The sequence below is a fragment of the Salvia hispanica genome, chromosome 4 (assembly GCF_023119035.1).
Source record: "Salvia hispanica cultivar TCC Black 2014 chromosome 4, UniMelb_Shisp_WGS_1.0, whole genome shotgun sequence".
NCBI lineage: Eukaryota > Viridiplantae > Streptophyta > Magnoliopsida > Lamiales > Lamiaceae > Salvia > Salvia hispanica.
Genome location: NC_062968.1, coordinates 51,296,858 through 51,318,668, shown reverse-complemented (window position 1 = coordinate 51,318,668; position 21,811 = coordinate 51,296,858). Strand labels below are relative to the sequence as shown.

The 21,811-nt window shown below is 34.8% G+C and overlaps 3 protein-coding genes across 3 annotated transcripts; 1 reads left to right on the top strand and 2 right to left on the bottom strand.

Annotated features, from left to right (window-relative positions):
* Nucleotides 1-5,642: 5,642 nt before the first annotated feature.
* On the top strand, nucleotides 5,643-7,778 carry LOC125224297 (glycolipid transfer protein 3-like). The gene is made up of 6 exons (XM_048127680.1): nucleotides 5,643-6,057; nucleotides 6,156-6,211; nucleotides 6,671-6,801; nucleotides 6,882-7,017; nucleotides 7,191-7,346; nucleotides 7,422-7,778. The coding sequence occupies exons 1-6, from the start codon at nucleotides 5,829-5,831 to the stop codon at nucleotides 7,455-7,457; spliced, it is 744 nt and encodes a 247-aa protein (XP_047983637.1). The 5' UTR covers nucleotides 5,643-5,828; the 3' UTR covers nucleotides 7,458-7,778.
* A 701-nt stretch (nucleotides 7,779-8,479) lies between these two features.
* Nucleotides 8,480-9,773, bottom strand: LOC125220090 (pathogen-related protein-like). The gene is made up of 4 exons (XM_048122226.1): nucleotides 9,588-9,773; nucleotides 9,359-9,491; nucleotides 8,904-9,205; nucleotides 8,480-8,740 (listed from the first exon to the last, which is right to left on the bottom strand). The coding sequence occupies exons 1-4, from the start codon at nucleotides 9,723-9,725 to the stop codon at nucleotides 8,597-8,599; spliced, it is 717 nt and encodes a 238-aa protein (XP_047978183.1). The 5' UTR covers nucleotides 9,726-9,773; the 3' UTR covers nucleotides 8,480-8,596.
* Nucleotides 9,774-16,479: 6,706 nt separating this feature from the next.
* LOC125223619 (WAT1-related protein At1g43650-like) lies at nucleotides 16,480-19,669 on the bottom strand. Its single transcript, XM_048126836.1, has 6 exons — nucleotides 19,296-19,669; nucleotides 19,036-19,098; nucleotides 18,834-18,950; nucleotides 17,207-17,600; nucleotides 16,980-17,131; nucleotides 16,480-16,736 (listed from the first exon to the last, which is right to left on the bottom strand). The coding sequence occupies exons 1-6, from the start codon at nucleotides 19,466-19,468 to the stop codon at nucleotides 16,589-16,591; spliced, it is 1,047 nt and encodes a 348-aa protein (XP_047982793.1). The 5' UTR covers nucleotides 19,469-19,669; the 3' UTR covers nucleotides 16,480-16,588.
* Nucleotides 19,670-21,811: the final 2,142 nt, after the last annotated feature.

The window sequence follows — 21,811 nt, the reverse complement described above, 5'->3', positions numbered from 1 at the left end:
AATATATTTACAATAATTTTCAAAACAATACATCTAATATCTAATCATATCTCCACTCAAATTTAAAATATAATTTCTCCATCTAATCATACACACAATATTAGATATCTTAAAATTTGTGCCCAAAATTTATGTGTATGTTCTTATAAAACCGGAGGAGTATATTCTTTGGACACCCAGTATATAAAAAGTCAAAAGATTATTCTTATGAATATTGATACAACTTTGGATGTAAAAGGAGTAATTTTCATTATTTACTTATGTCAAAACTTAAAAACTCCATAATCTTGTGTTCTATAAGTATTACTCTTCCACTAGCTAGCATTTTTTTTTAGAAAAATTGTACTCCATCTATGTGTACCGCACACACTATATATTTGAAATACATATCTTAATTGTAGTCTTCTAGAAGGTTATTGTGTCGAATGAACTTATCAACTTGATAGAATAAGGGATAGTTCATGAATGTGAGAACAAGTTGCATTAGCAAAGTGTGTATATACATATATAAACAAGTTGTGTGCTACTGTACAATGAATAACAAACGTGGTCTCCGACTTACTGTAATTAGTTATTTATTTTAACATTATCATTTTAATTTCGATTCTGACACACGTTATGTAAAAGGCTTCATCTACCTTAAATTATTTTAAATGTTTACAGCTAAATAATAGTAACATAAGAAACTGAAATTCAATTAAAGAATTGTGGAACATCGGAAGTTGTGAGAGATGATCATATCAACAACGTAGAGTAATTTAATATAGTAAGTAAGATCATAGGTCATGTTTGCATTTACGGTCAAAATTTGTTTTGGCACAGGAAAATTAAGTTTAGAATTAATTTTGTGACAGAAATACAAAATAATTTCGACAAAATATTTTAAAAAATCGATAAAATTATCCAAAAAAAATAATCACTTGGTAGGCGTCGTCAGTAATGTAGATTTATTATGTGTATTAATTCAAGTACTCACATTCAAATACAAAGAGACGGAAAATGTTCGATTAGATGCCATTGCTAGTGTATCTCAACCAACTGTTTGTACACAGTTTTTCTTTGTTTCTTCTTTTACTTGCTCAAAACAAATAATCCTACTACGTTTAAATAAAATGAAAATTCCAAATTATCAAAACAAATATTCCCACTCCAGTATATGATGTGTGCTCTTATGTCATCTATTAAACTCAATTTTATAAATTCTTGGTTACAGATTTATTTATTATTTATTTGTATAGAAAATCAATACAAAAGCACATATAAGTGTCAAGTGTGCTACTGGCTACTGCTACCTCTATTTCTAGAAGAAACTATTTCAACTGTATATTTCAATCATATATTATTGTCGGAGATTCTGTTTACTTAATAGTCAAATTTAATTGTTTATTCTATGCCGCTTATTTGATCTAGAAAAGAAAAAGTTATGTTATAAACATCAAAACATAAATTATTAATAATTAGTATAGTACTTCCTCCTCCTCCCACAAGAATATTACTCTTTTCTTTTTATAATATATCCCACAAAAATATGCACTTTCTAATTTTTGCTAATATATGAAGTTTTAATTAAATATGTTTAATACCTTCACTCTTGATTCTTGAATAGTAGTAGTAGTACTACTAAATATAGTACTCCAATAACACAATATATATAGACCATATGGATCATTGATGTAGTACTCCTTTAACTTTAGATATCACTTACACAACATATTTCTGTTTGTTATTCCCTTTTTGTTTTCTTTTACAATTTTTTCACAGTTGACTATTACTTTACCAATGTAATTGCTCAAAACTCATTGTACTTATCATTGTACTTATATAATTATAAATTTGTACTTATATAAAATTATAAATTTGTAGTAATTCGCATCGCGTGAGACCCCGTGTGGGTCGCACTGGAGATGTACTAGTTTTTGTTAATAATTGTGTCTCTATATTGTTATCCGTGCATATGAGATTTGACCATAACAGTACTATAGTAGTATTTCCCAACGAAACTATTATTTCTAATTTGATACCCCTCCGTCCACGAAAAATAGGACTATTCTATTTTTATCTCTCGTTTTGAAACAATGATAGTAATAAATAGTTAAAGTGGATAGAGGGAAAAGTAAGAGATATAATAATATAGACAAAGTAATAAATAGTTAAAGTGGATAGAGAGAAAAGTAAGAGAGAGAATAATATAGAGAAATCTCTTGTCTATATTATTCACTCTCTTACTTTTATTTCTCTCCACTTTAACTATTTGTTACTAGTATCATTTTTCCAAAATGAGAGATAAAAATGGAATAACCCTATTTTTTGGACGGATGGAGTACTATTATGAGATCGAATCCATAGTGTTGATCTATACATGTAGTTAGTATTTGTATGTCTCTTCAAATCATTCGTCTAAAATTTGTTGTTTATGCTCGTCTATATTTAGGTATTTTCCAAACCCTAATGATTTTAGGGTGTTTTCACTACATTTCATATACTCAATGTCTCCATGCTTCTAGCCATTTACATGGAACCACGAATAATATACTCCCTTGTTGACTATTCTTTACTCTATTAACATTTAGGGTTCCTCAAACAATGTAATATATTACACAAGGTAAACCTTCCCCCCTATTACTAAGACCCATGAATATTGTTGTGGATTATTTTCAATGTCGTCACATCCATCCTAATTAAATTTTAATTTAGGATTCATTAATCAATAATTAGAATTTATTACATATTTTAATAACTGAAAATTTAATTTATGCGTAAAATAACACAAGCCCTTCTTTAATTGTAAATTAATTGTAGATCATTCATCAATTAAATTTTAGAAATGATTGATTTCCAATCAACGGAATATTTAGAAAAAGTTTAATTTTTTTTTATAATTTCAAAAAGTTAATTAATAGGACATGACATGACGTCATTTGTCAAGATGCTGTTATAAGCCACTACCTTTCGATCATAATTAAGTTTATTTAATTAGTCTCCTTAGTTTTTGTTTTGTTTTGTTTCTCTTAAGTTCATTATTAATTTCATAAGATTCCCGCCTAAGTAGTATTTAATTTGAATCAAATCTTCACTAGAATCTCCATATATGCTCACACTGTACACATCTTCATCTGGTCTTGATTGATTTGGACATGTCTACATTAAATGGATGAATTTGATTGCTATTATTGCAAAATGTCAATTTCATTTTCTTTATTTATATATATTTCTTTTTGAAATGCCATTGACATAGCTATATGATCTAACCTTCGATTCGTTTGAAGAATTTAAAATGCTAATAATTGGCATAAATAGGATTTTAATTTACAAGTCAAATGAAATTTAACGAGTTGTTCTAGATACACATATCTAGGTTCGATTAATTATCTTATCCTTAATCGAGCATCACCTAATTAATGTTCAATTTTTTTAATTTGACAAGATTGAAAATATAATGTGATTTATAAGATATCATTAAGTCATCACAAGATATATACCGCCGTACGTTCACCACCAAGTCAAAGTATATAAGACCACAATTTCGCATTTCAATTAAATGACTGCAATTAATTATGTGCATTTAACTAGATTAAGGATGACTGATGATATGATACTCCCAAAGAAACTCCAGTATTTTTAAATCGACGTTGATTAATATAATAATCAAAACTGAATATAATGTAATGAAACTCGTATAGTTTAGAAAACTTAGAAACCCAAAAGAAAATAAAATGAAATTATGAAATTTAAAATAAAGTCCTAAAAATAATGAAATGATGATTTCGCTCTTTAATCGATATCAAATGGCCAAATCTAATCTTACATCATGTTAAAAGCGATGGGTTTGATTCACAGTCTGTTTCACAAGCTGATCAATAGGATTTTCAAGTCATTCTGATCGATACAATTGCCATTTTTTCGATATTTTTGCAGTTGTCTAATTGAAATTGCATCAATAAATTATATGAACAATTTTCTACATTGCTACAGCTCGTCCTAATTAATGCTATTACAATATTGATCTAAATAAGATGGCCCGATTCTGTGGAATCAAATTGGTGAGGAAATGAAATACTATTAAAACGGGAGAAATTTTCTAATGGTGTGAAAATTCCCAACAAGTGGAATATTTTGGTGATGATTAATATGGATAAGCAGCCGGCATGACATGTGCCCATGACTGCAGTATTTAGTAGTAGTAATTTACTGTTAATCTGAAAATATTCAGGGGAGGTTATTTTCAAGGGGAGGTGATGTAATAGTAGTGTTAAATGTTTAAGATTCTATAGTAAGAGCTGTCAAGGAATCATTTGTGGATGAGGTTTGGGTTTACTTCCCTTCTACTTTCCTAAGATATTAAAATAAATTAAATTTGTAACTTATTTGGCCAGCATTTTGGGGTCATGTTCCTCTCCTGGAAGTTAGCAGATTATTTTACCTGGTAGCTAAAAAATAAAGTACAATTTTAATAAAATTACAACCCCATTTAACTTACATCATACTAGTACTTAAGTATTGATTAAAAGTACTCAACGATACAAAAAAAATATATTTATAAGTATTAATAGCAATTTAAATCATAAAGTTTCGTCAAACTATGGCCAGACACTCAAAGTTTGAAATCAGAATTGAATCATGATATTTCAAGTTTTTACATTAGTCTTGTCTATGTAAAGAAAATAAAAAGAAATATGACAATAATATGAAACCATAACATAAAATTGCTTTTTCTTGGCATGGAATTTTAGGATAAGTTGTTAGGTGAAGTAAGTGAAATAAAAAAGGTACTAGTAGTTAAATATTGTAATGAGGAGAGAAGAGAAAATGATTTATTTCTAAAAATAGAGAGTGGGCTTTTTGAGTGTGACAAATTGAGAAGGAAATGTGGACATTTTGAGTGGGATACCGGTAATATATTATTATGTGAAAAAATCAAACTCTTTCAAGTTGGTTAAAGGATGAGTTCCCCCTATATGTTTAAATTAATAGTGATTCTTCATTTACGTGAAGAAGTGTCATATTAACTCATTGCGATTCATAGCATGATTATTTAAAAAATTTAGAAAGTTTATTTTGTCGAACACTTTACAAAAATTTATTCAAACTCGTATACATCTGGTATGAAAAGTGAAAACATTGAGGCAACAATGAAAGCTTGAACATAAAAATCATGTACGGTCAAAATTAAGATTAGTTTACTTGTGTGAACATTTGTAGATTCGTATCAAAATTGCAGCATTACCGACTGCGACGCATCTGGTATCCAATTTTTTCCCCATAGGAAACAAATATAAATTCCTAGCTTAAGGTAGCATTTAAAAATGCACAACACAACACATCCAAGGCATGGACTGCTGGCTCCCTACAATTCAGTCCCATAAAATTTGAAAACGAAATATTAAATTAGAAATTTTAATTCATTTTGTATACAGATAGATAGTATGATATATAATTGATAAAAAGTCGAAAGTTGGTTACTCAAACTCCGATTTCACAACTTAGGTGAGTCTCAGAATTTGACTAAACTTGATGATTTTTGGATAGAGAAGAGATAATGTGGGGGTCAAAATTAAAGGTCGCAATCAAATTTACGCAATGAGGTAGAGTATTAAACTCAATTATGGATAAACAAAGCACGAATTTGTCAAAGGATAGACGAGTTCGAAATAAAGAATTCCATTACAAAAATCTGGAATTCAACGCATTTAATTTTCCCTCTAACAGCTGAAAACAAGAGCTTCTGAGTTGACGTAGTAATATATATCTCCACACTCCACAGCTTCGCCTTCTTTATAGCATTTACATACATACATACTCATATCTCTTTCTCTTGTAAGTATATATATATGGTAGCAGTAGCACAAATGAAGCGAAGGAGAGAGGTGGAGATGGTAGCATCGGAGATTAGGTCTGCAATTGATGAGGTCTCGCTGTTAGTAGCCAACCTCAAAACTGCCGCATCTGATCATGCTGTTCCGCTTCCGGTTTCTGATTCTGTTGCTCCGGTTCACACGAGTGTCCAAATTCCGATCAAGCCGTTTCTCTCTCTCTGCGATTTGCTCGTTCAAGTTCTAGGTCACTCTCTCTCTCTCTCTCTCTCTCTCTCTCACAAACACACATTTAGATTATTTGAGTTCTGTGGATTTATTTGCGTGAACAGAATTGTTTTGCAGATAAGATAGGGCCAACAATGGCTGTGTTGAGACAAGACATTCGTCACAACATTGAGGTAATAACCAAATAATGTCACATTCAGTGTGTGCAAAACACACGCACATGTCTAAAGACTTATATGTCCTTCAAGAACATTGTAAAACCATGTATGCATGCCACACTACACTACATTTGCCCGTCCCGGCATTTTCCTCATTCTCTTTTCCGAGAAGTTTGTCCTGTTGTTCTTGTCCCAATTGAATAACAGTCTTCTTTTCTATTTTGGATTGTCCATCAAAATTTGTCTCTACTATTTGTCCTAAAAGTTTCATTTCCACTAACAATACTTCAACTACTTTTTGTCTCAATATCGTTTACGTTACCAGTTTTGCATTTGAACTGGTATTGACCACTACTAATACTATGTTAATGTTTTTCATGGACGGAGATAATAGGAGTATAAAACAGGATTAATGAACAACCTTTATTTAGTCCATGCTTACAATCTTAAATTAGTTTATATTTCATTGCACAGAGATTAGAGAAATTCCATGATTCTGATCCATCAATATATTGCGACGTGGTTGAGATTTTGAAGAAAGAGGTAAATGAAGGCAACGCAAAAAAGGGGCCCACATGCAGCAAAGCCTTTGTTTGGCTCAACAGGTTTCAACATTTGTTACATTATGTGACAAAACACATGATTCCTTTAAGATAAATTTGTTATCATAATTTCGACTGTTCAGGTCCCTAGATTTTGCTATGGTATTGTTAGAGTTGCTAGTGAAGGATTTTGGGAGAAATATGGAGGAAATGGTTGAAGAATCTTACACCACCACCTTAAAACCATGGCATGGATGGATCTCTGCAGCAGCCTATAAAGTAAAATAACATAGCATTCCCAAATTATACTCCATCTGTCCACGAAAAATAGTCTGCTAGTATAATGTTACTACTTGACTGTTTTTCGTAGACGAAGAAGTATAACATTACTTACCATCGGCATTGCATGACATATTTCATGAATATTCAAGTTTTCATGTTCCATTGTCTAGATCGCCCTGAAGCTGGTGCCCGATAGCCGGACTTTCGTGGATGTTCTTAAGGTCAAAGGCGAAGAAGAAGAAGATGACGACGATGTTCTCAAGAAAGACATACAAAAGCTGATCTCTCTGCTGATGCCAGTGCTAGAGCAGAACAAGGATATTTTGGTAAGCCTCAATGAGTTAATTGTGTGAAAATATGTAACCCTTTTTGGGTAAAAACTAACTAAAATTCTTTTGCAGAGAGAGTATGGATTGGATAAGCTGAAATCGACGTGAAGAAGAAGAATGTTCAAATTTTGGTGATTGGTGTATGAGTATGATGCATCTTGTTTTAGGCCAATGTACAGTTGAAATATGTAAAATAGTTAATCTCTTCTCTTTTTTTTTGGTTATTTTTGAGGTTCGCTAACAACTTTCTGTTTGTTTTACACAAAAACTCTGTCACGAGCCTTCTTTTTATTCGTCTCATGGTTGTTCTTGTTCGTACATCTAATACGACATGAGATAGAGAAATAAATTGACTTGTGTTACCATTTTATGTCCTTTTGCAATGGCTAATTAAGGTTGATAAATTCGGTCTATTTTTATCTGTGTCAATAATTTGATAGTATAACGAGTTTGTTGAGTTTCGAAGGATAAAATGGTCTAATACAGACAATATGATGAAAAGATGAGAATTTAGAGCCAAAAATGCACCGAAGAGGCTACATGGACCGTATGTAGCCAAACAAAGAAGAGGAGAAGATCTTTAACGATTCACGCATGACAAGTGCATGCGCCTCAACTTTTTGAGCATGCAGGCTTCAACAGTCAACCTTAATTTGTTTGTACAAGCTAAGAGGCCTGGACCGTGTGCCAGTGCCAGATTTTGCGGCCCAATTCCGATTTAGGGTTTTCGAACTCTAGCCCACTTAATTTCCTGCACACACACTATATATGCTCATGGAGTGAATCATTATCATCATCCACTTGTTCATGATTAGAGGATTCAATGGAGATTCATATAATAAGACAAGATTCATCCTTCTAGATTTTATCTTAGTTTTTGTTCAGATTGAACTTGTTTTCATATATATTTGTTATCCTAGTTTATCTGTCTATCCCCAAACTTTGAGGGCTATAAATTAAGTAGTCGAATACAATGTTTATCTGATTTATATAAATAATGTTCAGATCCTATTTTATTTTGATTATTCATGTTTTTACCTACTTTCAGTGAGCTACGACTTGATTGGAAGATTTATCTGTTGATATGAGATTCGAGTTATGACTTATGAGTATTGAAGAAAAACAGGGAATGGACTGCCAAATCAAAACTACCACTGTATACATTATTATTGAAGAAAATTCATGCAAATTAGATACAAGTATTTATGTTGGAAGGGAAATAATTCAAGTACAAAATTCTAAGCTAATTAACCAGTGTTCCTCAAAACCGGGCAGCTTGAAGAAACATGAGCTTGAACATCATCAGAATTTGAGCCTTTGACAAGACCTCCAAGCAACTCTCCTCGATCATAAAAGAATTCAACCCTCACAACCTTTGAATCCTCATTCACCTACACAACCACAACCAATCATCCCAAATTCTCAATTCTAACATCCAATTAATTATGAGACAAAATCGTACATGATTCTATTTATCTTACTTTTTATCCATCATTTCGTTTTAATACGAATAAATGAATAAAAACCCGAAGGATTGAACGTGGACGTAGGTACCTCGAAAATGGCCATACCGAAGAACTCGACCATGTCACCGGTTGGGGGGTGTCCTATGAAAGGGCCCTCCATGAACCCCCAGTGGCGGAACTTGTAGACGATCACTGGTGGGCCGGAGAAGACCTCCAAAATCTCGAGGGCAAACCCACGTGGAAAAGTGGTCGTGAAAGCTCGGTGGGCCGAGTCCAACGTCTCCGTTTCTGGATTGAAGCAACGAAACTTCTCCGGTAAGGATGTTTTCAGCAATGAGATGTACCCTCCTCCATCCTTCCTCTTCTCTTCTAGAGACATTAATTTTCTTCCTTTGATCATTCACCAATAAAAACATATCAAAATTAATGATCTTGAAATTGTGTTTCTTACATTAACATATAGTACTATATATCCAGTGGGTATTTTAACATTAATTCACAAAAATTATAATTGAAAAATTAACCCTAGCTAATTACTAGTACCATTGAGACTGAATTTGTAGTTTTGAACATCGACAGTTTTGTAGTCATGGTTGTCGACTTTGTGGAACATCTCCATCTCCCATGTCTTGACGAGCCTCTGCACCTTCTCTTCCAGCGAACCACGAGACCATATCTATATATCCGAACAACATTCATCAACTAATTCAGACCATCTTTTATAGACTGTTTGTAGATACGTATATATTGAGTTGATTTAAAATAAAATGACCTTAGTTCTGCCTTCTTTGAAAAGCTTGTCGACCACATCGTAGTTGGGAGTGGAGCCATACCTCCAGTTTATGTTCTTCACATCCTCTTCGTTCATGAAGGATCGATACTTTTCTGCATCTGTGTTTGGAGATGCCATTTTTAGACCAGATTTTTTTTTTAGTTTATTTTGTTTATGTTAGTGTAATAATGGAGCTAAATATATATAGTGATGGGAGGGAGCTGAGTTTAGGTGGCTCTAGTTACGTGCTCAAATTTCATTTTCCCACTCTAGTGTCCACTTAGTTTGAAAGCGTCCATGATAGGCCCATTCTTGCATTCTATTTTAATGTCAAAGTAATTCATTGCATCTTAGTTGAAATTTATAAGAAAATTCCCTTGATTGCCGTTCACAAATTGCCAATGATTGCGACTCTCTGTCCCATATTAAGTGCTCAATTTTGACTCATACATTCTACAAAATGTATTAACAAAATGAACGATAAAAAAAAAAGTTAATATACATGAATTATATCCTTATATAGTTTTATACTTTTATACTCCCAGAATGATAGTATGTGACATTTTAACAAGGGACATCTCAGAATGAAAAGACAAGCACATAATGAGGAACGAGTGAGTAGATATTATGAGTTTCACCTCTGGCAAGAAATTTTAATTCTTATATTTCATTCGTCTAACAATATATAAGTTGAAAAAAAAAAAGTTAAATAAGGTTTATTTTGACGGATGAGATTAAAATGGCAAAAATGAGACATTCATCATTTTTAAATTAGAAAAATTAAAATGGCAAAATGAAACTTTTATTAGTAAGGCAAAATAAAACTTTTTTAAATATTGAGGAATTTGAGGAATAGCTAGCTCCTCAAGAAGAACTTGAGGAATATACATCGGTTTGCTGTCATGTTTTTTATTCTTGCTTGGTTCTTTGAGTGGTAGATCTGTTGTGAGTGCTGGTGTGAGGCAATCTCTTCGATTGCTTGTTACTGGAGTGGAACTAGGGTTTGTGAGAACTCGAAGGCCGTGTGTGGAGACTTGTTCGGTGAAACTTGATCTGGTGTGAGGGGTTTCTCTGGTGGAGGTATTGGTGGTCAGAGGGTTAACTCTATCCAATCCATTGGTGCTCCCTTGGGTCTAGTTCTGGAAGAATAGATCTGTGTTGTTGTGGCGGGTTCTGAGCCAAGATACTTTGATCTCTGATCTTACTCTTTGTTCATAGTTAGTTTCTTGTGTTTTAGATCCGAGAGGATCTTCCTGTTGTTACTAACTGGTTGATTAAGTGTGCAGGTTATGGAGCTAGCAAGGTTGATAGCTTAGATCGGTTCAAGATCTTGTAATAGCTAGGGTTACTTGTTCCTGTTCTTAATTTGTAATTCTTTGGCTCGTGATTGTAACATCAGCCGCGTGGGTGAGAGTTTGGCTGAACTCTCTTGTACAAGAACAAAGAGGTCTCTAATTAGTGAATCTAGACTAATCTGATCCCTACAGTGGTATCAGAGCCATAATGGGATTAGTCTAGCATGCCGAGTCGCTTAAGGAGGTGGGCAAGTGGAATCCTCATTCGAGAGGGGATTCACTCTGGTAAATTGGCTATATCCTTCTTGTTTAAGTTTTCTGGTTTAATGCCAAATATAAGCCATTGGGCTTTTGTTTCTCGGGTGACAGCCTGGTGCGGACTTCTGTGACTTCCCGTGCTTTCTTTTCCGTAGCTTCCATTGCTCCTTTGTGGCTCGTGATCTCGTGATTCAAGTTACTTGACCACCAAGCATCTTGCACTGCCCAAGTGACCCCCTGCGTCCTCCACAAGCGAGTGAATGCGAGCTGGGATAGCCTTGGCCAGTGTTGCTCGTGACAGTCAAGGATTTGAGATCCTTTCTGTTGTGTGAAAGCTCTGTTCCTGTTCTTGTGTTGCTGGTGAATGTCTCTGGTTTCTGCAAGGTTAATATTACTAAGAGGTCGTGATAAAACTATAGATTTAATACACTAAAGATAGCCTCGACGAATGCCATACCCGATTCTCATAGTGATGTTAAGGCTACCATTAAGTACGGTGGTAGACTCTGCTCCTCTAGACCCGATTATTAGCTCCCCGAAATCCAAAGAACTTGAGTTTAGGGAAAGGGTCACGATAAGAATGCTTACACAAGCGTGCCGAATGTTGCAGAAGATCTAAAACGTAGGGGTAAGAATGAGCCCGCACTGTCTCCGTAATTTCTCAAACTCTAGGAAAAAGTTTAGGTCTAGGTCTAGAAGCAAGGATTCTAAAACCTATAGGAAGTGTTTCAACTGTGGTGATATTGGGCACTATAAGAAAGAATGTACAAAAAGCTTAAAAAGAATAAGTTCCACTATATAATTCCCAGGTTGAAACCCTTGTTAATGTTGCTACTTATGACCATGTCAATGATTCTGTGTTCATGGTGCATGACCTGCAATTTGTGAATGCCTCTCTTGCATGTCCCTTCACTTCAAATGATTGGTTCGTGGTGATTCCTGGATATACTTATCATGTCAGTCCTTTCAAGGAAGTGTTCTCTGAGCTCAAACCTGTAACTAAAACCTTTGTGTCAATGGCTGATGACAAGAAATGTGAAATTCTTGGTATTGGCATTGTGTGTTTGAAGTTTGAAAATGGTTATGTGCTCAGCCTTGAAGGATGTTAGATATGTTCCTGATCTCGTGCTATAACTTGATGTCTTCAGTACTACGGCTTGAAAATGAGTGGGGATGGAAGTGGCGGAGTAAGGCTGTATGAAGATTTGCAGAGGTTCTATGTGTCTTTTCAAAGCTAAGAAAAAATGTGGCTTGTATGTTTGTAATGTTGTGCCTCTTGCATGTGAAAAAGCTTATGCCAATGTAGTTAAAACTGATAAAACCATGTTGTGGCATAATAGAATTGGTCATAGCGAGTGAAAAAGGGTCTTAATATTTTGAAAAAACATAAGTTGTTGTTTCTGAAAATGATTTTCAAAATAGTGAGTTGTCTTTCTGTGATTCTTGTGTGCTGGGTAAACAACATAGAGTTTCTTTTCCTAGTACCCCTGCTCCTGCTAATGTGAGTAAATGTATCTTGGAATATTTGCATATGGATGTGCTGAGGTCCATGCTTCTGTGTCCTCTCACTCTGGATGTGTTTACTTCTTATCTGTGATTGATGATTTCTCAGAAAAGTTTGGTGTTTTTTGATGAGACACAAGTATGATGTTTTTGAAAAACTTAAAACTTGGAAAACCTTGATTGAGACTCAAACTGGTAAGAAGATTAAGGCTATTAGAACTGATAATGGCCTGGAGTTTTGTAATAATCAGATGGATGATTTATGTGATAGCTTTGGAATCAAAAGACATAGAACTGTGCCTTATACCCCACAACAAAATGGGGTTGCTGAGAGAATGAACGAGAACTGCTTGAAAAAGTGAAATGCATGCTTTCTAAGTCTGGATTGTCTAAAAAGTTTTGGGGTGAGACTTTATTGACTGCTACTTATTTGGTAAATAGGTCTCCATCTGTGCCTCTGATTGGTCAGTGTCCTGAATATGTGTTCTATGACAAGCCTCTTGATTTTTCTCACCTAAGGGTTTTTGGCTGTACTGCTTTTGTGCATAATAAGTCTGATAAACTTGAGCCTAGAACTAGAAAAGGTGTTTTTCTAGGATATCCACGAGGGTGTCAAAGGGTATAGAGTCTGGCTAAGGAGTGAACCTGGGTTCAAGGTCATTATAAGTAGAGATGTAGTCTTCAATGAAGATGAATTCCCCTGCTTAAGATTGACAAGTAGCCCAGATCCTATAGATGTGGACAATGAACCCCTCAATGAGGTGGAGTCCACAGATACACTCACTGGAGTGGAGCATTCTAGTGATGCTCCAAGTGAGGTGGAGCAGCCATTTTGGAACACTTATCCAGTCTACACTTCTAATGAGACACCTGATGAAGGAAATCCAAATGTGTTGCACAATAATCCTGTCCAAAATGTTGGTGACAATGTGCCCAATTTGCATGATAGTCCTGTTAGAAACTCTCCTCCTGTTCCTGTTCAGAATGTGATAAATAGCCCTAGTGGCATTCAAAATGCTATTGATAATACTAACTTGCAGGATTATGTGTTATCCAGAGATAGAACTAGAAGGGTCAATGTCAGTAAACCCTCTAGATATGATGGTTTTGTTGGTTTAGTTGCTCTTATAAATTTGGCTTTCAATGTTTATGAATCTGATGGTGATGAGCCTCAAACCTATAAGTAGGCTACTAAATCTAAATTCTGGAGTCAGTGGCATAAAGCCATGATGGAAGAGATGCACTCTCGAAAATTAAATTTACTTGGATTCTTGTACCTTTGCCTCCTGGTGCATACTGTGGTTGATTGCAGGTGGCTTTATAAACTGAAAAATGAGGTGGAGGGCCTTAGGTACAAGGCCAGATTAGTGGCAAAAGGCTTTACTCAACAAGAGGGGGTAGATTACACAGAAATCTTTGCCCCTGTTGTTAAATTCACTACTGTCAGGATGATGTTGGCTTTGTGTGCTCATTTTAATTGGGAATTAAAGCAAATGGATGTTAAAACTGCTTTCTTACATGGTGATCTTGATAAGCCTATTTACATGAATCAGCCTGAGGGCTTTGTTGATCCCAAGTTTCCCAATCATGTGTGCTTGTTGAAAAAGGCCTTATATGGTTTAAAACAGTCCCCCAGGCAGTGGAACATCAAGTTTAACACTTGTATGCAGAAGTTAGGATTTGTCAGAAGTACCTTTGATGCATGCTTATATGTTAAGAATCTTGATACTGTGCATGTGTTCTTGCTTTTATATGTTGATGATATGCTTATAATGGGTCCTTGTTTGAAAACCATTAAGGGTGTGCAAGCTGCCTTGAGTGAGAATTTTGACATGAAGGATTTGGGTGATGCTCAGAAAATCTTAGGGATTAACATCTGTAGAGATAGAAAAACATCCACCCTTGTGTTGCATCAAGAACCTTATGTGTACAAAATTCTGAGAAAGTTTAACATGTTTGATGCTAAGCCTGCTTCTGTGCCTTTAGCTGCTCATTTTATGTTGAGTAAAGATCTGTGCCCTAAGTCTCAATCTGAAATTGATGCTATGAAGAGAATTCCCTATGCTAATGCTATTGGATCTGTTATGTACTTGATGGTTAGCACTAGGTCTGATATTGCCTATGTTGTGTCATGTCTTAGTAGATACATGTCTAATCCAGGTCTTGTTCATTGGGAAGCTCTGAAATGGCTTCTTAGATACTTGAAGCAAACTGCTAAGTATGGTTTATGCTATTCTAAATGTGATGATGGTGTCTTACTAACTGGTTTTGTGGATTCCAATTATGTTAACGACAGAGATAAGAGGAAGTCAACAACCTCCTATGTATTTTCAGTGTGTAGGTCTTGCATAAGTTGGAAATCACAACTGCAGCACATTGTGGCCTTGTCCACCACTGAGTTAGAGTATATTGCCATCACTGAGGCAATGAAAGAGGCTGTATGGTTAAAGGGAGTACTTTCTGAACTCAAGTTTGTGAAATCCTCTCCTGTGTTGTTCTCTGATTCTCAATCTGCTATTCAGTTATGTAAAAACCCTGTTTTTCATGATAGAACAAAGCATATAGATGTAAGGTTTCATTACATTAGGGATGTTGTAGAAAAGGGTGAAGTGTTTCTTCAAAAGGTGCATACTGATAAAAACCCAGCTGACATGGGAACTAAACCCTTACCCTTGGAGAAACTTCTTTTCTGCATTAAGTTTTTGCATTTTGATCTAGGATAGGTTGCATGTCCCGGGGAAAGACCTCAGCCACCTTATCAGCTGTGGTAAGGGTGGTGGGTGGCTGGAGGCATGAAGTCCTTTAGACTAATGGGTGTCAGCCCCTCTGGTGTCTAAAGGCAACCTGGTAGTTCCCAAAATGCAAGTGGACCTTGTCCTTTGGTGCTGAGGGATCTACCTTGTAGGCTGTGATGATTATGCCTTAGCCCACAACACTTGATTGGTTTCCCAGAATAAAAGTCCAAGGTGGAGTATGTTGGATATTTGGATGGACTCTTATTTGGGCTGTGTTATTGTTAAGCCCGGATGTTTCTTATTGGGCTGAGCCCAATGACTTACCTTCTACCACCAGATGTTGCCACGTGCCCTCCCTCTTGGATCTTGCTTGACAGCCGTTGGATGCAGGGTTGTTGGTGTTAAGTGAGAGATGGTCTTGCGCCGTTTCACTCACTGTTCTCTCATCTCTCTCTCTCTACTTTGTGACTCAGAGCATCTCTCTCTTCTCTCTTCTTCTCCGATGATCTTCCGGCCATCTCTTGGTGATCTTCCATGGTTTGTTGAGTGGTAGATTTGTTGTGAGTGCTGGTGTGAAGCAATCTCTTCGATTGCTTGTTACTGGAGTGGAACTAGGGTTTGTGAGAACTCGAAGGCCGTGTGTGGAGACTTGTTCGGTGAAACTTGATCTGGTGTGAGGGGTTTCTCTGGTGGAAGTATTGGCGGTCAGAGGGTTAACTCTATCCAATCCATTGGTGCTCTCTTGGGTCTAGTTTTAGAAGAATAGATCTGTGTTGTTGTGGCGGGTTCTGAGCCAAGATACTTTGATCTCTGATCTTACTCTTTGTTAGTAGTTAGTTTCTTGTGTTTTAGATCCGAGAGGATCTTCCTGTTGTTACTAACTGGTTGATTAAGTGTGCAGGTTATGGAGAAGCAAGGTTGATAGCTTAGATCGGTTCAAGATCTTGTAATAGCTATGGTTACTTGTTCCTGTTCTTAATCTGTAATTCTTTGGCTCGTGATTGTAACATCAGCCGCGTGGGTGAGAGTTTGGCTGAGCTCTCTTGTACAAGAACAAAGAGGTCTCGGTAATTAGTGAATCTTGACTAATCTGATCCCTACACATTGAGTTTATTTCTTCGGTCCAAACAAAATTGGTTAAACATTGAACAACAGAAGCAGTTATTTTTATAAATTACAAATTAACTATCATGAAATAAAAAGATAAGGTTCATGGATTCTTTTCATCGTGTGATATTGGCGTGGCAGTCTCTAAATGGGCTTCCTCCAAAACTTGTTGGGATTTAAAATGGGCCTCTTTATTTCTACCCCACAAAAAACAGTAAAGCCCAATCACCAGTAATCCACAGCCCAGTACACTGCAACGCATATAAAAATATTCAAATAAAAGAATAAATCAAAACGAAAATATGTATTCTTATTCGTGATAATTTTCGCGAGACGATTAATTAATTTTATAACGAAATGACATTTCAGAATAGGCAAATGGATGATTTTATTCTAGACACTTCACAATAGCAAAATGGATGACTTTATCATCGTAAAATAAGACTACAAAGGACGCACGGATAAAAACAATTGGCATACAAAAATGCACCAACCTTCCCCAGTGAAGAGTTTCGTTAAGGAAAAAAGCAGAGAAGACTGCTGCAATGACGAGCGCCAACGGCCCGAAAATGGCGGTAAAAACGGGCCCTTTCTTCTCTATGACCCAAGCTTGCAACCAATAACTCATCCCCGTCACTATCACACCCTGCAAAATTTCACCATTCTTCACATTCAATCAATCGAAGATCGATGATATCACAAGAGATGAAGAACAACGTACACAATAGGCGACGGATAAAAGCTCGATATCCCAGCGAAGCTTCCACAATGATCCACGCCTCTCGACGGCGGCGGCATACACCGTTGCAGAGAGGCAGCTAAGGCCGCACTGGAGAATGGTGAGCCTTAATTTGCCAGGATATTGTGTGAGGAGTGGGGCCTGCATAGTGATCCACATGGCGTAGAAGAGTTGGCCGGCGATGGCGAGGAGAGCGCCCTTTATCCATTCGTGTTTTGAGTGCGGCTTTTCGTCGAACGGGTGGTGGGCGGTTGAGGAAGCGTGGTAGACGGAGGGGCCTTTGTAGAAGGTGAATGCCATAGCTCCGGACAGACCGATTATGGTTCCGATTACCTTGGCTACTCCATGCCATTTTCTTATGTCTAGGCTTTCAATCCTATATTTTTTTTGGAGGGAAATAATGAAACATAATTGGACTTAGTTGTAGTAAATACTTCAATTTTAAAACAAAATTTATAACTCTCTTCCATCGACCAAAAATAGTCTTATTTGTTAACAACATGGATTTTAATGAGAAATTGGAAAAAATGGATAAAATATGAAAGAAAGTTTCTATTTTTGAAATTGGACCATTTGTAATTAGTGGACATCGGAAAAAGCAAAATGGAACTACTTTTCGTGGACAAAGAGAGTATATCATTGGTTATCTTCGTCGTAAATGTCTCTGCCATTTGGATCTATCCATAATTAAAAATCTAATTTATTAATAATGTAGAGAAAAGACTTTTCTCTACATTATTCTCTCTTTTACTTTACCATTTCTCCACCTTAACTATTTATTATTATTTTTATAAAACGAGTGCAGAAATGGAAGTGTGACTCCTAATGGAGGACAGATGGAGTATTTTTTAGGTAAATAAATAATTACACTTATAGTATTTTATTAGAAATAAAAAATAGTCTATTTTTTTTTGAATGAGGTAGTATATAAGTATAAGACTACACTTTATTAGATCATGTTATATTTTCAAACTTTGAACCAAAGTAGACCATGATGGAGAATTTTAATATGCATTGTGTCTCACTCTAACTGGAACATTTCTAATTCGTCACGAAATTTTATATAGTGACGTTATATACTAGTACTCCTTATATCTATCTTCTATCTACGATATAAAATCGCAGTTCTCATTTCGGTTCAAAGCCTTATTTACATAGTCCATTTTAAAATTGTGAACTCAACATTCCATTATACTCTAATAATATATAAAGATAGAACTTCTATTTTACTTATTTTTTTTATCATACTTTTCACATTATTAAAATCGACACCAAGTTAATCATGAAACACAATAAAACAAGAGATCCCAATACATTAAAGGGTAGGTCCATGAGTATTGTAGTGTCATTTCTTGGTTAAAACTAAAAATTCAATGATTATAAAAGATCATGACAGATAAAGAGACAAATAAAAACTAGTTGTGGTGGAACCGTTGAAGGGTTATCTTTTGATTCTATCCACTATTGCTTAATAGTACTAGTACTACTACTTAGATAGTTGGGTGAGCTTTAGAATTGAGATAATACTTATTTATTCTAATTAATTAATCAATTAATTTTGGTTTAATGATTTACATTTTTATTTTTTAGAAATTGTTTAATGATTTACCTTAAACAAACGGCCATGGTAAAGACCAATGCAGGAACAATGCTGAGAATTGCCGTACCAAATGTTGCTGAAATATACTTCAATCCTGCTAAATTCAGATTGAAACTCAAGGCCAACCTGCAATTATACATCTCTTTTAGAAATATTTTATCCCAATAAAAACGCGTACTAAAATTACAATCATCCTAATTGATATACATACCCATATGAAGAGACAAAGAAAATCTTGCATAACCCAGTCCATGTAAGAGGAGAAGACCCCTTGCTGCAGATCAAATAAATTATCATTTCAACAACAAAACAAGAAATTGAGGTAACACAAATACGTATTGGTTAAAATGAAGCGTTTTATTTTCGTCACGAGATTTTATGTAGTGTTTTTTATATTTAAGTTGAGAGGAGAGTGAATAAAGTATGAGAGAAAAAAAAAAGTGTCCGGACTATAATTTACGAGAAATTGACCTGGCGAAGAAGAAGGCGAAGGGGAGCAGGGCGAAGAAGGCGAAGGCTTGTCGATAGGCGACGAAGACGGAAGGCTTCATCCCAGAAGACATGGCTGCCTTAGATAACACCATCATTCCTGCATAGCTACACTGCAATACTATCACTGCAATGTACGCTTTCTGCTTCTCCATTTTTTTGTTTCTTTTGCACTTGATATATTCTTCAACTATACAATCTGTACAAATACAATATGTGAATTAGAATATAAAGTACAACCCACTCAATTTTATTTAAATTGTGCATTAAATGATCGCTTGCAGTTAGTTGTTCATGTGTCATGAACACCAGTGAATGTGAAAGCATCCGCCCACCACTACCCCATACTTTAGTTAAAATTATCACATAAAAAGTTATGTCTATTTCTTTTTTATAAAGAGGGCTTTTGTTATTAGTTAGGAAAAGGATAAAAGACTTTATGGGTAAGGGGGATCAGCCAACCTCACACCTAATAAATGAACCTTACATTAGATAATTTAATTACTCCTATGAAATACTTTATTATTTTATTACATATCATAACAATTCTTTCTTACCAAAACTCATTCCTTTTACATAATTTTAACATTTCTCGTTTAAAGTTTGGGCATACTTTAAAGATAATTCATAATGACATAACGTTAAAATCAGTCAAGATTTAAAACGATTTTAAAGAATTTCCTACATATAAACAAAAATTAAGTGAAAAAAAAACACATAGAAAAGTGAAGGAAAAAAATTAACTTATGAATATTCAAAAGGGGTGCGTTAAAATGACAATACCTCTTAAAATAACATCATACCACCATTCCTAGCCAATCATTTGTACACGTGATGTAATAATAAGCTTCCATGTGGCAATAAAAAAAAATCCCGAAGTGTAAAATCTCGCAAATATACAACACCGTATACGTTAATTTTTCTGGCCGCAATATCCAACAAGCTATACAACAATATAGATTGTTGTGTAGCGTTTATAATATTGATGTGTAGTGTTTATAATATTGTTGGATATGAAATACGATGTCAATTTAAGAGGTGTTGTCATTTTAACACAAAATCTAATCAAAATAAGTGAACAAAAATAAGTGAAAAAAACACATTAAAAAAAGTGAAGGATGACTAAACTACAAACTGCTAATAGTCTACTTAATAAATTGGAAGATAATCTTGATGACTATATATATATATAGATATTTCTTGTACATGATTTTCCAACGTATAAACAAAATCAAACGTTAGAAATCATTGCGTTCAAAAATCAATGGAAAAAAATCTAAAATTATTGACTAAATTATATCACTATAATTATGCATAATAAATTGAAAGATAATCCGTGATGATAAAATACAAAGATATTTTCATCAATTTAATGACGAACTAACCGTATTTTTAGGTTGCCGTATGATTTTTGAGGACGTAGTATTGTCCGTTTTATGTTACAAAGTTGAGATAGTAATTGTGAAATAAATTATAAATTGATTATGGAGTAATCGTAATTATCATTATGCTTACATATAAAATTCACTCATAATTACAGTAATCTAAATAAATTATATAAATCAACATATGCATTTAATAATGGGTCATGAACTACGCATAAACTAGACAAAACAAATACATACCAACATACAGCTTTACAAAGGAAAGAAACCTAAAACATTAAAATTAAATAAGATCACCAACTCAAGTTTGTTCACCTTGTTTCATCTCTAAAGCGAGTTGTGTCACAGCTGAAAAATTGGAATGTTATAAATCTAAAAATTAAATTTTGGTTCCAATATCTTAAAGTAAATGAATGTAATGTGTGGAATTGTGCAAATGAATGTAGCTTGGATATTACCTGTATTGCATTTCAAATCTTCTCCATTTGGATACAAACACTCGTAATCCCGACGTAGAAACCAATCTCCAACAAAGATTCAACAAGTCAGTTAATGCAATTCTCCATGATTTCTTCCATAGCGAATGTACCAATAACTCCCCAAAATCCAAAGATAAAACCAAAGCCCATCGATATGGCAACTTCTGCATAAATGAGAAGACATCGTCTTTCTCTCATTCATGTTTCCCTTCGAATTAGTGGATGGCCTCAAGATATCTCCAAGCACTTTTGGTGAGTGGTCGCCACATAGTCCATCATTACCGCATAATACGATGCATTGAAGCCTCCGGTTGAGTAACGGTTGGAATTTTTCCGGTAATAAACTCGTTGTTTGACAAATCGAGATAACCAAGAGTGTGTATTCCCGCTAAAACTTATAGGTATCTTGCTAGAGAGTTGGTCAGTGAGATGTGATCAAGAGAGTCTAGCACCTCCATTTTACCAATATCTGGAATTATATAGCCCGTCAAACTATTTCTAGATAGATTCAAGGATCTCAATCCCCTCATAGTAGAAAACGATTTGGGATGTTCCTGGCCAATCCATTGCTTGAAAAATCAATGAGTTTGAGAAGCACTATATTACCCCGATTATATTCAAATTTCGACCTTCC

Excerpts from the sequence above, each read along its gene's own strand:
- LOC125224297 (XM_048127680.1), top strand. The coding sequence starts at position 5,829 with ATGGTAGCAGTAGCACAAATGAAGCGAAGGAGAGAGGTGGAGATGGTA. Across the intron at positions 6,058-6,155 it reads TTTGCTCGTTCAAGTTCTAG|ATAAGATAGGGCCAACAATG; the intron begins GTCACTCTCTCT and ends ATTGTTTTGCAG. Across the intron at positions 6,802-6,881 it reads GCCTTTGTTTGGCTCAACAG|GTCCCTAGATTTTGCTATGG; the intron begins GTTTCAACATTT and ends TCGACTGTTCAG.
- LOC125220090 (XM_048122226.1), bottom strand. The coding sequence starts at position 9,725 with ATGGCATCTCCAAACACAGATGCAGAAAAGTATCGATCCTTCATGAAC. Across the intron at positions 9,206-9,358 it reads CTACAAATTCAGTCTCAATG|GAAGAAAATTAATGTCTCTA; the intron begins GTACTAGTAATT and ends GAATGATCAAAG. Across the intron at positions 8,741-8,903 it reads TCGGTATGGCCATTTTCGAG|GTGAATGAGGATTCAAAGGT; the intron begins GTACCTACGTCC and ends GTGGTTGTGTAG.
- LOC125223619 (XM_048126836.1), bottom strand. The coding sequence starts at position 19,468 with ATGGAGAAGCAGAAAGCGTACATTGCAGTGATAGTATTGCAGTGTAGC. Across the intron at positions 19,099-19,295 it reads TTCGCCTTCTTCTTCGCCAG|CAAGGGGTCTTCTCCTCTTA; the intron begins GTCAATTTCTCG and ends TTTGATCTGCAG. Across the intron at positions 16,737-16,979 it reads GAAACTCTTCACTGGGGAAG|TGTACTGGGCTGTGGATTAC; the intron begins GTTGGTGCATTT and ends TATGCGTTGCAG.